The sequence below is a fragment of the Tupaia chinensis genome, unplaced genomic scaffold (genome assembly GCF_000334495.1).
Source record: "Tupaia chinensis unplaced genomic scaffold, TupChi_1.0 Scaffold139757_1, whole genome shotgun sequence".
NCBI lineage: Eukaryota > Metazoa > Chordata > Mammalia > Scandentia > Tupaiidae > Tupaia > Tupaia belangeri.
In genome coordinates this window covers 3,820,674-3,834,982 of record NW_006199637.1, presented here as the reverse complement: position 1 = coordinate 3,834,982, position 14,309 = coordinate 3,820,674, and the positions used below count along the sequence as shown (strand labels likewise).

The 14,309-nt window shown below is 40.3% G+C and overlaps 1 protein-coding gene across 14 annotated transcripts in view; it reads right to left on the bottom strand.

Moving 5' to 3' along the window:
* The window catches only part of DTNB (dystrobrevin beta), a 275,346-nt gene that overhangs the window by 249,443 nt on the left and 11,594 nt on the right, over nt 1–14,309 (bottom strand). For all 14 annotated transcript variants that reach the window (XM_014593108.1, XM_014593114.2, XM_014593115.2 and 11 more), the window contains exons 2-3: nt 12,642–12,722; nt 5,659–5,872 (exon numbers count right to left, since the gene is read on the bottom strand). In XM_014593108.1, coding sequence (XP_014448594.1) covers nt 5,659–5,872; nt 12,642–12,722 — 295 coding nt within the window. The remainder of the gene's footprint in view (nt 1–5,658; nt 5,873–12,641; nt 12,723–14,309) is intronic.

The following is a 14,309-nucleotide window of genomic DNA, read 5'->3' as shown; positions in this document are numbered from 1 at the left end:
AGACACTCACGGGGCAGCAATGGACAGGGGAATGGACTGATGTGCGGGCGGAGGGAGAAGGGAGGTTCCAAGTGGGTCTCAGTTTCAGGAGTAAGGAGAAGGAGCTGGGCGGTCTGTGAGCCGTCAGATGAGAAAGGGTCCCACAGGGCATGATGCACAGATGAAGCCTGGTGAGCCCTGTGGCTGTCACCTTCACTTCCACTCCAACTGTCCCCCACTACTCGGCAGCCTGTGGTCGGGGTAAGAATTCAACTGCCCTGGCTCCAGAGGACAGGCCTGATTTGTTTGTACTGCAAAGCAAAATCCTTGGTTGGCCTGAAGGCACAGGTCTAGAGGAAGGCTCAGGTATTTTCGTCTGGTATTGAAAGAAGTTGGCTCTCTTCTATACCAACTTGAAAGAAATAACTGCTAGCAGACATTTTTTGTCTTTTTTCCTCCCACTCTGGAACACGTGCACTCACCAGAGAGAAACAGAGAAAAAAAGTGAGACATTACCCACCAGAGGAGATGGTCATGCTGCGATCCCTTCTCCATTCTTCCCTGGGCACACACACACAGGCCAAGTATATCATCCACGCCACCAGGTCCAGGACTCGAACCATAAACTCAGCCATGGGGGATCCAGCTGCCCTAACTACTACCCCACCTGGATCGTCCACTTTTTGGAGTAAGTCTAGAGAAGAAGCTGATACAAAACAAAGGCAGGTCAGGACTAGCAGCGTAATGGTTATGTCGCTGGACTCTCACGTAGTCGACCGCGGTTCGCATCCCGGACCCGGTGGCTTGAACTCACGCCAGGTGCGTGTGCGTGCATACCCAAGATCCCGAGAGGAGAATGGAGGAGAAGGGATTGTGGTGTGGCCATCCCCCCTGGGGGGCGATTTCTTGCTTTCTATCTCTATGTCTCTCTCTTTCTCTGTCTGGCGAGCGCACGTGCCCTATAGCAAAAACTTCTAAGAAAAACAACAACAACAACAACAAAACAAAGGCAGGTCCAGCTGAGTGGTGCAACTGTAGGAATACCATGATCCTAGCTGGCTGAAAGGCAGGAAGATCTCGGTGTAAGCCCCTGTAGAGGCTCGCTCGCGCTCGTGTTCTCTCTCTCTCTCTCTCTCTCTCTCTCTCTCTCTCTGCCTTTCTTTCACAAAAGAAATGGAAGAAAAAAAAAAGAAGAAGAAGAAGAGGGCAAAGCCAAGACCACTATGAGAAAATGAAGCCAGACCCTGAGGTAACCAAAACCAAGGGCTGGTCTTTCCCTGGACTGTGCAACAATGTAAGTTTATACTCCTGTTATGCTAAAAGTTCTTGGACATTCTAGTCCTTAAAACTAGACACAGGACCCATACAGAATTTGGAAACAGAAAGGGGGTTCCTAAGTAACAAATCCTAAAATGTGAAACTGTCTCAAAGCAGAAGAGCAAGGAAAACCTCTCCTTCCTCATGGGGATTCCGATATCCTTAAATATTGGTTCAAGTATTTTCTTGCATACTTTGGACCAGACCCTGTGACTACCAGTATTGTAGTACTGTAAAGCCCAAGAGGGCAATTACCACAGTTTTCACTACTCGTTGTGGCTGTCGCTAAGGCCCTCCAAATACATGTTTGTGATACTGGTCTCTGTACTTTTCAGTGGACTTAGCTGTCAAAGTGCAAAGTATTCGAAACTCTCAGTATGTAAAAAATTAAGTCCTAAGAAAATACTGAAGGAAGAAAGCCTTAGGTCCTACTTGTTCCCAGCTGGTTTTAGAGTCTATCTGAGAATCTGCTGTAATAATCAGAACTCCTCTGGCCTTTAAATTGGAAGGTGAAGGAGGCTGGGATAAAATAATGTGTGTTAGCATTTTAGCCCTGAGGAATTAGAAAATACAAAGCCTGAAAGGTTCTATTAATAAATAACTAGGTATTCTACATATCAAAGGAACTCTCCAGACTAAAAAATAAAGTGGCCTATTAATTTAAAAGACCAATATTTGAATTGTTTAAAAACAAAATGCCCTGCTTTTGAAAAACGTGGGGGTCAGCGGGTGGCACAGCCGTTAAGGCAGTACGTGGCCAACTGCGTACTCCGAGTCCTGGATCCAGCAACCTGGGAAGTACATGGAGTGAGTGTGTGTGCCCAAAATCGCAAAAGGGGTAACAGAAGAGGTGGTGTGTGGCCATCCCCTACGGGAAGGTGCTTCCTCCCTCCCTCCCTCCCTCTCTCTCTCTCTCTCCCTCTCTCTCTCTCTCTCTGTTGCTCTCCTTGGAGCACACATGCCCTTTGACAATTTTTTTTTTAATTCTGAGAGCCACATCCTTTCTTTTTTCCAGTACAGAAAGACCTATTTTACATTTCTAGAGTGCTAAATAAGCGCCTATCATATAAAGATTTGTTAAGATGGAATAATATTTCTGATACTCACAGTCAAAGTTAAACACACTGACTTAAAAATTACCAAACTCGCCACTGACCCACTACACTCCTTACTTCTCAACCCACCCACCTCTCGTTGTACTTGCAGTTTTGCATGTTTTCTACTCAGCTGTCTTCTAATTTACTGCCATGTGAAATGTGCCTAGCTTTCTCTGCATACGTCCCAGGACGTCTCCGTACTGTGTGCTCCCGAGTGTGGGCTTCCCATCCTCCCAGCTGGGAGCCTCTCACTCCCCTTCCTCGCCCTGTCGATATGGGACAGCCCAAACGCTTCTGTCCCACTGAAATTCATATGTTGAAATCCTAACCCCCAGGGTGACAGTACCTGGTGGTGGGGCCTTTGGGAGACGGTTAGGTCCTAAGGGCAGAGCATGCAGTTAATTAGAGATGCAGTTAGTGCCCTTAGGAAAGACCCCAGAGAGACCCTTTGTCCCTGCACCATGTGAGGACACAGCCAAGAGGCTGTTTAGGAGACAGAAAGCAGGCTCTCACCTGTCACAGAATTTACTTCGATCTGGAAGCAGGCTCCAGAACCGTAAGAAGTGGATTTTTGTTGTTTATAATCTACCTGGTATATGGTACTTTTATACAGCAGCCCAAACAGACTAAGACACGATGCATCATGTCTTATTTACTTCACTTATTAGATATAACTAGAAAAACAAAAGTTTTTAATGCCTGTTTTAGTATTTTTTAGGCACTGAAAAAAAAAATTTTGGGGGGAGAGGTTTTTGCTATAAAGCGTGTGTGCTCGCCAGAAAGAGAGACAGAGACAGAAAGTGAGAAATCACCCCCCAGGGAGGATGGCCACACTGCAATCCCTTCTCCTTCATTCTCCTCTTAGGATCTTGGGCGTGGCACGCACACGCCCCTGGCATGAGTTTAAGCCACCAGGTCCGGGACTCAAACCATGTTCGATTACATGGGAGTCCAGTGACATAGCCATTATGCCATCTGCTGGTCCCACAATTTTAATTCCTGACTTTAAAAAATTATTTCTTGAGCCAGCAAGTGGCGTGGCAGTTAAAAGCACTGGACTCCCACATGACCAACCATGGTTCAAGTCCTGGACCTGGAAGCTTGCTTTCTCACTTTCACTCTTTCTTTCTTTCTAACTCTGTCCTTCTCTGGCCAAATTAAAATAAATAGATTAAAAAATAGATCAAATAAAATAATTCTTTAAAAAAAAATTATTTCTTGGGCCAACCTGTGGCATGGTGGTTAAGGGAAGCTGGATTCTACATGGCCAACTGCACAGTTTGAGACGCAAACCCAGTGGCTTTAGAAACATACCAGATGTCTGTGCACATGTGCCCAAATTTTTTTTTGGAAAGAGAAGCGGAGGAGAAGGGACTGCAATGTGACTGCTCCCAGTGGGCGCTTTCACTTGTTCTCTCCCCGACTCCCCTCTCGCCAGAAAGCACACACAGCTCCTGGTAAAAGTACAAACTATAAACATGTATTTCTTGAATTACTTTATGTTACGTGATCCTGGAACTGACCAACAGTGGAGCAGTGACATGATGAGGTGCTGCTTACTGCAGAATAACGATTTTTCTTTTTTGAGAGGGATTTTTGCTATAGGGCACATGTACTCACCAGAGAGACAGACAGAGAGAAAGTGAGAAATCACACCTCTAGGGGGATACCTGCTTATTTTAAAAATGCAAATTCTTTAAATAATTTTCTATTAAATGGATATATCTAATTTGATAACAGCTTGTGAAAACATGAATTTAGCAAGTGCCTAAATTGTGACTTGCCTTTGACACTTCGATGGTTTTATCACTACTTTGCAGAATTCTCACTACTATAAAACATAACTAATATATTTTATGACTGTGTAAACTCAAAGTGGGTCTACAGAGAGAAAAAAATGAAGCAGAGAATTAACCCATCCAAATCAGATGGTCAGAAATACACCAGGAATCAGAATCTGACCTTTTTAAAATAAAAAATAATTATCTTATTTAACTTTATTTATTTCTTTCTTTTAATCTGACCAGAGAGGAACAGAGTGAGAGAGAGAGGGAAAGTGAGAAAGCAAGTCACAGAACTCGAACTGCAGTCAGCTGTGTGAGAGTCCAGAGCCCTTAACCACCACGCCACCTGCTGGCCCCAGAATCTGACCTTTTGATCCCTGGTCTATAACCACTAAACAGTATAGTTCTAACATTTATGATTTTTTAAAAATAGTTTCAACTAAATTCTCCATAAATACAAATATAAAAATTAATTTCCATTTCTAATTTAGAGTAAATTTAAATAGTTTTCTTCTCCTGTTGAAAGTTCTACTAGACAATGTTCTATATTAAAAAAATTTTAAATAGGTCCCAGACATATATAAAGAGAAAACTGGATTAAACTGGAAATCACAATTTTAAAAAACTAGAAAAAAACAACACTATGGCACAAGGGCATCTGATGTTACAGAGTAAAGAAGAGTTAGCCCAGAGACCAGCAGGTGGCATAATGGTTACGTCACTGGACTCCCACGTAGGTGACTGTGGTTCGAGTCCCGGATCCAGCAGCTTAAACACATGCCAGGTACATGTACCTGCGTGCCCAAAATCACAAGATGAGAATGGAGAAGAAGAGATTGCGGCATGGCCATCCCCCATGGGGGGCGATTTCTCACTCTCTCTTTAAGAGCAAAAATCACCCCCATGGGGGGTGATTTCTCACTCTCTCTTTAAGAGCAAAAATCGCTCTTAAAAAAAAAAAAAAAAAAAGATTTAGCCTTAAAGGTCAACTGAAAAGCCCCTAATTACATTCACAACTTAGCTATATTTCACTGGATAGAGAACAATTTTTTTTTTTTTGAGAGGTTTTTGCTATAGGACGTGTGTGCTCACCAGACGGACAGAGAGAGACATAGAGACAGAAAGCGAGAAATCACCCCCCCAGGGGGGATGGTCACGCCGCAATGCCTTCTCCTCCATTCTCCTCTCGGGATCTTGGGCATGCACGCACACATGCCTGGCATGAGTTCAAGCCACCGGTCCGGGAGATAGAGAACAATTTTATTAACATATTTGTAATTTCACCAAACAAAATATTTCAGTGCTGTCATTTTCCATAATATTAGCGAGCTTAATATGTAACATGCCCCAGGACAGGGATTTACCCTGAATAATTTCCATTTTCCCTGTGAACTCAGTTGACAACCCTTAGCAAGGCAATATGGAAGAGGAACAATTAGGAGATGGGTGTTCTTAAAATGCAGTCGCGTGCCGATACTAGCCTGTCGTACGCAGCGATCACAAAGTTGAGGAGGAGGCTGATGGACTGTTCCACGCTGATTTGGTGAGTAGAAGGAAGGCGCTTGTTCAACTGATAGTAGATTGACGAGATGACGGTCTCGAGGCGGGACACACTGATCTCAGTGGCATGGTCCAGTGTGTTAAGGCCATTGTCTCGGAAGGCTTCAATCATATTCCAGATATCAACCAGGTGAACTAAAACACAACGAAGATAAACTGTCACAATTTTAAAGCACACACTACCTTCGCCCTGGACATCTGAATTTATCCACTAGTTTTAGGGTTTAAGGCAATGAAACTGCTTAGCCAGCAATGAGAAAAACCTTCAGTGGCAGAATAAAGAATGTCAGTTCCAGGCTTTAGCAACATTATTTTAGTCTATGGTAAAAACGGTTCTGAAGATAAAAGTTGATATGGCCGATAACACTCACGGATCAGCATGCATGTGCAAAATCAGTTGAATACAGTTTTGGTCGCCTTTAAAGTTGTGTGTATGTGTAAGAAGTGATTTTATATGGACAGAAAGTAAATAGCACATTTAAATATACTTAATGTTTTATACATACTTAAGTTTTCTATGTTTTTGTCTTTTCATTTGTCCCTTGAGCAACTGAAACTGGCTTGCCCTAAGGCTAATGAATCTCTTCCACAAATAATAGAAACATGAAGTGCTTATCTGAATGAATAACCAAAAACTGAACATCTACTCTTAGATTTCTGTTGTTTTTGTTTTTGCTAACGGGCGCATGCACTCACCAGAGAGAGGAAGGAAAAGTGAGAAATCACCCTCCAAGGGGTGTTGGCCACGCCGCGGTCCCTACTCCTCCGTTCTTCGCTCGGGATTTTGTGGGGACCTATGCACACACGCCGAGAGTGACCTTAAAGCGTCCAGCTTCAAGACTCGAACCATAAAGTCAGCTATGTGGGACCCAGCAGCTTAACCTCCATGCCACCCACTAACCTCCATGCCACGCACTGGCCCTATCCTTAGGTTTCTGATATCCCTCTGTGGTCAGGAAATTTTTGAACATCCAATAATAGACTTGACATTGACTACTGTAACATTTTATGTTCAATGTTAAGAAAATATAAGTATAATAAACTATTGGCTTGTGTGATTACAAAAAAAAAAAAAATGTCAGCTCTAGGCTTCAACAAGCCACCACACAGTCCAAGAGTGATTACCTCCAGACTTTATATTTAACTTGCATTCCAGATCTGTCAACAGTGACCTAGTAATAAGTAATTTGCAAAAAAGATCAAGAACTATTCTTAAGAACTTCTAGCCTTTCTAGCAATTCATTATAACATCTTAAATCACTGTATTACTTTAGCCTAGCAACTTTAGCAACAATCTACAGCTCTATTTTCTAACTCTATAAAAAGAGGTATACAACTGCAGTGAGTAAAACACTAATACACCTTACAGACTATTCATGACTCTGAACAATTTAATCCTTTGCCTATTTTCCCCATTTCTTACAAAGTTGTTTTTTTGTTTGTTTGTTTTAATTTCCAGTAATAAGTTAGACTATGTACCTGGACTATTCTCCCCCTAAAACTAATTTAAAATATGAATGAAACATAAAACATCTTCAGTCCATTAGTGACTCAGGAAAAAAGTAAATAATACTCAGCCAGATATAAAAGACATTTCCTTGAAGGGACAATAATTAGAATGATACCTGCCTTCAAGTAACAAAGGAAGTAGGAGACAGTAACTTCAAACCAAAGGAAAGGGGGTGTAACTTTATCACAAGAAAATAAAAGGGTTTGGAAAACCACATGATCATCTCAGTAAACACAGAAAAAGCATCTGGCAAAAATCTAACATGCTTTCACAATAAAAACACAACAAACTAAGAACAGAAGGGAACTTCCTCAACCTGATAAGGCCATCTACCCAAAAACCACAGCTAACACCCTATCTAATGGGGAAGGAACAAAACGTCTCCCTTCAAAGTCAGTAACAAGACACCTGAAGTATAAGTAACACTTTTATAAGAAAAAAATAGATACAGTAGATTTTATGCAAAGTAAAAACTTCTGTGTTTCAAAAGATAACATGAAGAAATTAAAATGGCAACCCAAAGAATGGAAGAAAATATTTGCAAATCATGCATCCAATAAGGGTCTAATATCCCAAATATGTAAAAACTCTTACAACTCAACAACAAAAAAATATGAGTGAATAGCTTAAATGAATATTTCTCCAAAGGAGATACATAAATAGCCAAGAGCATACGAAAAGATGCTCAACATCATTAGTCATTACAGAAATGCAAATCAAAATCACAATGAGATAGCACTTAACACACACTACAATGTCTGTAATTTTTTCTAACGGGAAATAAGAATTGGTGAGGATTTGATGAAATCGGAACTCATCGTATGCTACTGATGTGAAAATCAAATAATGCAGCTGATTTGGAAAATAGTTTAGCGATTCCGTATGAAGCTAAATAAAGTTACCACGTGACCCAGCAATTCCAACCCAAAAGAATTGAAAACACATGTTCACACAAAAACTAGTACATAAATATTCATAGCTGCATTATTCATAAAAACCAAAAAAACGAAAGCAAAAAGTCCATCAACTGATGAGTAAACAAATTGCGGTATACACACACACACAGAAATATTATTCAGTCACCAAAAAAAATGAAATACTGATATATGCTACGATGTGGGTGAACCATGAAAACTTTATGCTAAATGAAAACAGAAGGCAGTAAAGACCACATATTTCATGATTCCAATAATATGAAATGTCCAGAATAAATGTCCATAAAAATCAAGATTAGTGGGATCCAGGAGCTAGGGGAAGAAGGAAATAGGAAATGATTACTAATGGGTACAGGGTTTATTTCTGAGATAATGAAATATCCTAGAATTAGATAAGATGATTGTATAACTCTAAATCCATTGAATTATATACTGAAACAGTGGGGTTTTCGTGTGAATTATATACATATCTCAATTTTTTTTAAATTGTGGTACAAAACATACTGGTAAAGATAAAAAGGCCCATTCTCTTAAAAGAGTTTTAATTCATCAGAATGATGTAAGGGGGTTGGCAGGTATCATGGCGGTTAAGGCACTGGACTCACACATGGCCAAACGCAGTACTGAATCCTGGACCCGTGGCTTGCTTTCTCTTTTCCCCTTTCTCTCTGGTCAAATTAAAAATAATAATAACAAATAAAATAAAATGAATAAAAAATAATAAAAAAACAATGCTGTAAGAATTTTACATTTATTTACACATCATAGAATAGCCTCAAAATATATAAGCAAAAATGTACAGAATCTCAGAGAGAAATAAACGAATTCACAAGCTTTGTGGAAAACATGAATGCACCTCTCTTGGTGACAGTGTAAACATACAGTTATGAACACAGTGATTACACATCATGATAAACAGAGTAGGCATAAGGGGCAATATATAGGCTGCTGCCCACAATGACTAGAGAATATGCTTTTTTTCAAGCATACACAAAAAAAGTATAAAAACTAACAATATCCTGAGCAAAGCAAATCTCACAAATTTCAAAGGATTAGAATCACACGAACCACGCTCTCTGATCAAAATGAAATTAAGTTTAAAAATATCAGAGGGCTGGCTCCACAGTGCAGTGGTTAAGCACTGAGCATTGGGAATAAAATCCCACATGGCCGACCACGGCTGGGAGTCCCAGCTCCAGAGGTTTGAGAAACACACCAGGCACGTGTGTGTGAGTGCCCAAGGCTCTGACAGATGGAAAAATGGAGCGGCTGCAGTGTGACCACCCCACCGGGGGGTGAGGGGGTTCCCTCCCCCTCTGTCTCCCTCTCTCTCCCTCCCTCTAGCAAGCACACACACTCTCTGGCGATTAAAAAAAAAAAAAAATTATCAAAAAGAACTTTTTAAATAAACTTTACCTTAGAAATGAAGAAATACACTACTAGGGAATTTTCTTAATCTGATTAAGTTAATCTACAAATAATCTAAAGCAAATATATTACTTAACAGTAGAATGTTGAAAGATTTTCCTCTGATGATACTGGGCCTATGATAAGAAATGATCGCTGTTATTTTAATTCTACTTGAGGCCTAATCTATATAAATATGTAGGATAATCACTAGAGATAAATAAATAAATACAAGAGTCACTAGTCAGAAACGACAAAATTATATACACAGAAAATTACTAAAATTAATATATGAATCTACTTATAGAGCAGTTGCTAGGTAGGTAAAGATACAAAAGTCACTGTATGTTTATATATCAGTAACATATGATGAAATTTTAAGCTATTTGGCCTAGTGGTTAAGATGGCTCGATCCCACATGGCCAGCTAAGGCTGGAAAAATACTGAGTAATATCTGCATACATATGTTCAAATTCATAACAGGGTGGAAAAATAGAAAGGATTCCAGTGTGACCATTCCCCACTGGGGGATGCTTTCTCCCTCTCCCTCTCTCTCTCTCTGTCACGTGCACATGCTCTCTAGCAATTAAACAAAAAGTGAATTTTATTGCCTGTTAATTATACCCGAAAAGAATTCCAGCAAAAGCCTGGGGTTTATTTCTAGTAGAAAGCAACATACAAGTTATACAATTTATATAAAAATTTAATGTGAAAAGGCCATAATGTCCCAGAGTATATATTTTTTTAAGTGGGCAGAGTTGCTTTTTTATAAAAGAATTATTTTATTTAACTTTTTATTATTTATTCACTTACTTATTTTAATTTGACCAGAGGGGGAGAGAAAGAGAAAAAGAGAGAAAGTGAGAAAGCGAGCTACCAGGTCCGGGACTTGAACCATGGTCAGCCATGTGGGAGTCCAGCGCCTTTAACCACCAAACCTCCTAGTGGCCCCAGGCAGAATTGCTTTATCTGATACCAAGATTTAGTATTATTAAGCTCTAATAGTGGTTACTGGTAAAAGAAACATGAGATACTGAAACAGTGTGGTTACTGGTAGAAAGACAGCCTCATGCAACACGAGGGCGTTAAAAAGCATATCTTCTAGCTTATGACCACTCCTGCACCTTTTTTCTAGTGACTGGAAGAAGTTTTTGTTTGTTTGTTTGTTTGTTTGTTTGTTTCAGCAGTGAAGAAAAAGAATAACCTTTTCAATAAGCAGTGTAGGAATAACTGAACACATACATAGAAACAACTGAAATTTGACACCTATTTATACTGTACACACCCACACAAAGAAAGATTGCAGGTAGATCATAGACTCCTACGTGAAAGGTAACAAAATAAAACGTTAGAATAATGCACCTTTACTTTCTATTACAAATCCCACTAGCTTACTTCAAGCTCTTAAAACTCCACACATATGGGAAGAATTATAAAAACAAGAATTGCTCTGAAACAATGATTGCCTTTTCTTTTTTTTAATTGCCAGAGGTCACGTGCACTTACCAGAGAGATACAGAGAAACAAGAGACAGAGAGAGAGAAGAAGAGGGAGAAAGCATCCCCTACTGAGGTGTGCTTGTGCCACAATCCTTTCTCCTCCATTTTTCCATCCTGTCAGGATTTGGAGCATGCACACACACACACACACACACACACATACACACCACATATGTTTCAAGACTCCAGGGACTGCATTTAAACTGCAGTTGGCCATATGGGATCCAGCTTCCTTAACCATTAGGCTGTAGGGCCAGCCCAACAGTGGTTTTTCTGAACACAACCCACAGAACTGTATTTAAACTATCACACACATACATACACACACTCATCACACTCACACACACAGCTAGGTATATAAGAAAAATAAAGTTCACAAAAACACTTTTTAGCCTTACCGTAAGAAGCATTCTAATACTGTCTTTTTCTATTCTTTTTTTTTTTTTTTCTATTCCATTATTTTAATTCTGGCTAGAACCCACCAACATGATTTCATAAAGCATTTATGGGTAAAAACCCATAATTTGAAAAATAATGCTTTGGGGAACCACAGAAAAAAACATAATTCCAATCTAGGATGGCATAAAAAACTCTGGAGAGTATTTTGAGCCGGGATTTGTGGGTAAATTTAAAGTCAAGTAGAAGTCATCAGATATAAAGTGATGGGCCTAAAGTCACTCATTTATAATAAAAGGCAAAACCCAGATTTTTCCATTCTAAGGTTTGAAACTGGGATTTTTCAACTCTAAGGTTTGAAACCACAGTTAATGTTCTTTCTATATTATAAAAGCTTTTCATACAAACACACACACACAGAAGAACAGAAAATTCTGTCGTAAATTAGTTCACCTTTGTGGAAAGTAAGAGAAGAAATATTACATATATTAATGTATATATTTATATAAATACATGCATTTATATATTTTATAACTCAGGTAATGGCAATTACAAAAAAAGGCTGACTTATGTTATATTTCACTTAATCAGGAAGATTAAGTCTCACGATACGTTTATCAAAACATGAATGTTTTACGGGACCAGCAGGTGGGGTGGTGGTTGAGGCGCTGGAACTCCCACATGGCCAACCACAGTTTGGAGTCCTGGACCTGGTGGCTTGCTTTCTCACTTTGCCTCTCTCTCTTTCTCTGTGTGTATGTGTCTCTCTCTTATCAAATTAAAATGAATGAATGAATAAAAATTAGATAAAAAATAATTCTTTTTTAAAAAAAATGAATGTTTTTCTTGTTCTCCAGAAGCAGAAAATTGCCTTAATGTTAAATAAAATATTTTATCAATACAAGTGACAACGAAAAACCAATTCTCCCACATAAATAACACTGTTACTATACCAGCATCAAAACTCATTATGTTACTGGGTCAGTTAAACATTCTGAGTGACACAGGAGTAAAAAGACATGTTCTTTCCACTATAAAACTTACATTCTGGTAAATACTTATAAGATAATTAATTACAATATGATTAAGAGACATGAAAATCTTTTAAAGCACTGAGAGCTCTACTCAGCTATCACAAGTGAGCATAAGTGACTTACGGTTGCATCGTTTCTGTACAAATCGTAACTTGCAAGCTGTTCTGTAAGTTGACAGTCGTATGACATCAAAATTCTGAGCACCTGAAAAAAAGGGCAAATAAAAAATGCTCAACCAGATTTATGGTTTCGTTGCTAAATGCTGAGAAGTGACTTCACCGCACTGTGTTGCCACAGTATGCAAGAGATCAACCGGGCCTCCTTTTAATGAGAAAGCAGAGGGTGGAAGGGTTGAGGAACCCCTGCACGCCCACTACCCTCCAGGACTCCCACGGTTCTGCCCATGTTATCCTGTCTCTGGCCTGAGGAAACTCTGAGGGGAGGAGCACTCACGATGCAAGTGAAGGTACTGCACCTTTGGAAGGGGCAGTAGAGTAGAGAAGAAAAGAATCAAGAAAGCTGAGCTCCACTCCCAGCCCAACCTCCAACCATCGAAAGTGACTGTGGCCAGGTTAGGTACCTCTTCTCAGCCTCAGTGTCTTCATCAGTAAAATGAGGGAACTGAACCCGCTGACCTCTAAGGTCTTCTCTCTGGTCTTGGCAGCCTGTATTTTAATTAATGGCCATAAATAACAATATTTCCAGAGCAGTATTTCATGTGCTCCTAGTGCATGGCCCCGTCCCTCTCCATCACAAACTAGTGATTATTTCCTTGCACTGGAATCTGAGCGGGACACGACTGCCTCAAAGAGCACAGTGCTTCAGAAGGGCCCCTGTAAGACTTCCAAAGACAGGTGACAAAAGATGATGGTGCAGCTTGCCCCTGCTCTCAGTCCTTCAGGTTGTTTGTTCTTGGAACCCGGATGCCAGGATGGGAGGAAGCCCACGTGAGCAGATGTGGGGAGACCACAGAGAGAGGCTCAGATGCAGAGGAACCAAGGCCATTAACCAAAGCCAGCATCAAGGGCCAAGCATATGAATGAGCACACCTTCAACCAATTCAAGTCCTGAGCCTCTGCGCCTTCCATCTGAGGCCTCGGACATCACAGAGAAGGTCAAGACCTTGGCAGTAGACGGTGTTCTAAGTCTGGCCCCACAAAATGCATAAACAAAATAAATCACTGTGTAGGGCTCAGTGACATGCAGACCTAGTAACTAGGACAAAGCCTGAAATTACATGAGTCTATAAATCATGCTTTGTTCTCATTGTAAAAAATGGGCTGTAAATGGATCTTTGGATTTTAAGGCCACTTTAGATAGCTTAGGCCCCCAATGTGAGTCTTTTATTTCATCCATCCTGCCTTTATAAGATTTAGCAGCAACTTTTGAGTCAATAATGATAAAAAGAAAACAAATTCTTTTCTTTTCTCTTTCTTTCCCCCCCCCCCCAAGAGGTTTTTGCCTCAGGGCGTGTGCGCTCGCCAGAAAGACAGAGAGACAGAAAGCGAGAAATCGCCCCCCAGAGGGAATGGTCATACTGCAATCCCTTCTCCTCCATTCTCCTCTTGGGATCCTGGGCACACATGCACATGCACCCAGCGTGAGTTAAGCCACCAGATTCGGGACTCAAACCGCAGTCAACCATATGAGAGTTCAGCGACATAGCCATTATGCCATCTGCTGGTCCCATATTTTCTACCTATATTTATAGGCATGTCTCATTTCTGTTGATCTCCTGGTATTTTTTTTTTTTTTTGAGGGTTTTTTCCTTTGGGGACGTGCCTTTAACCG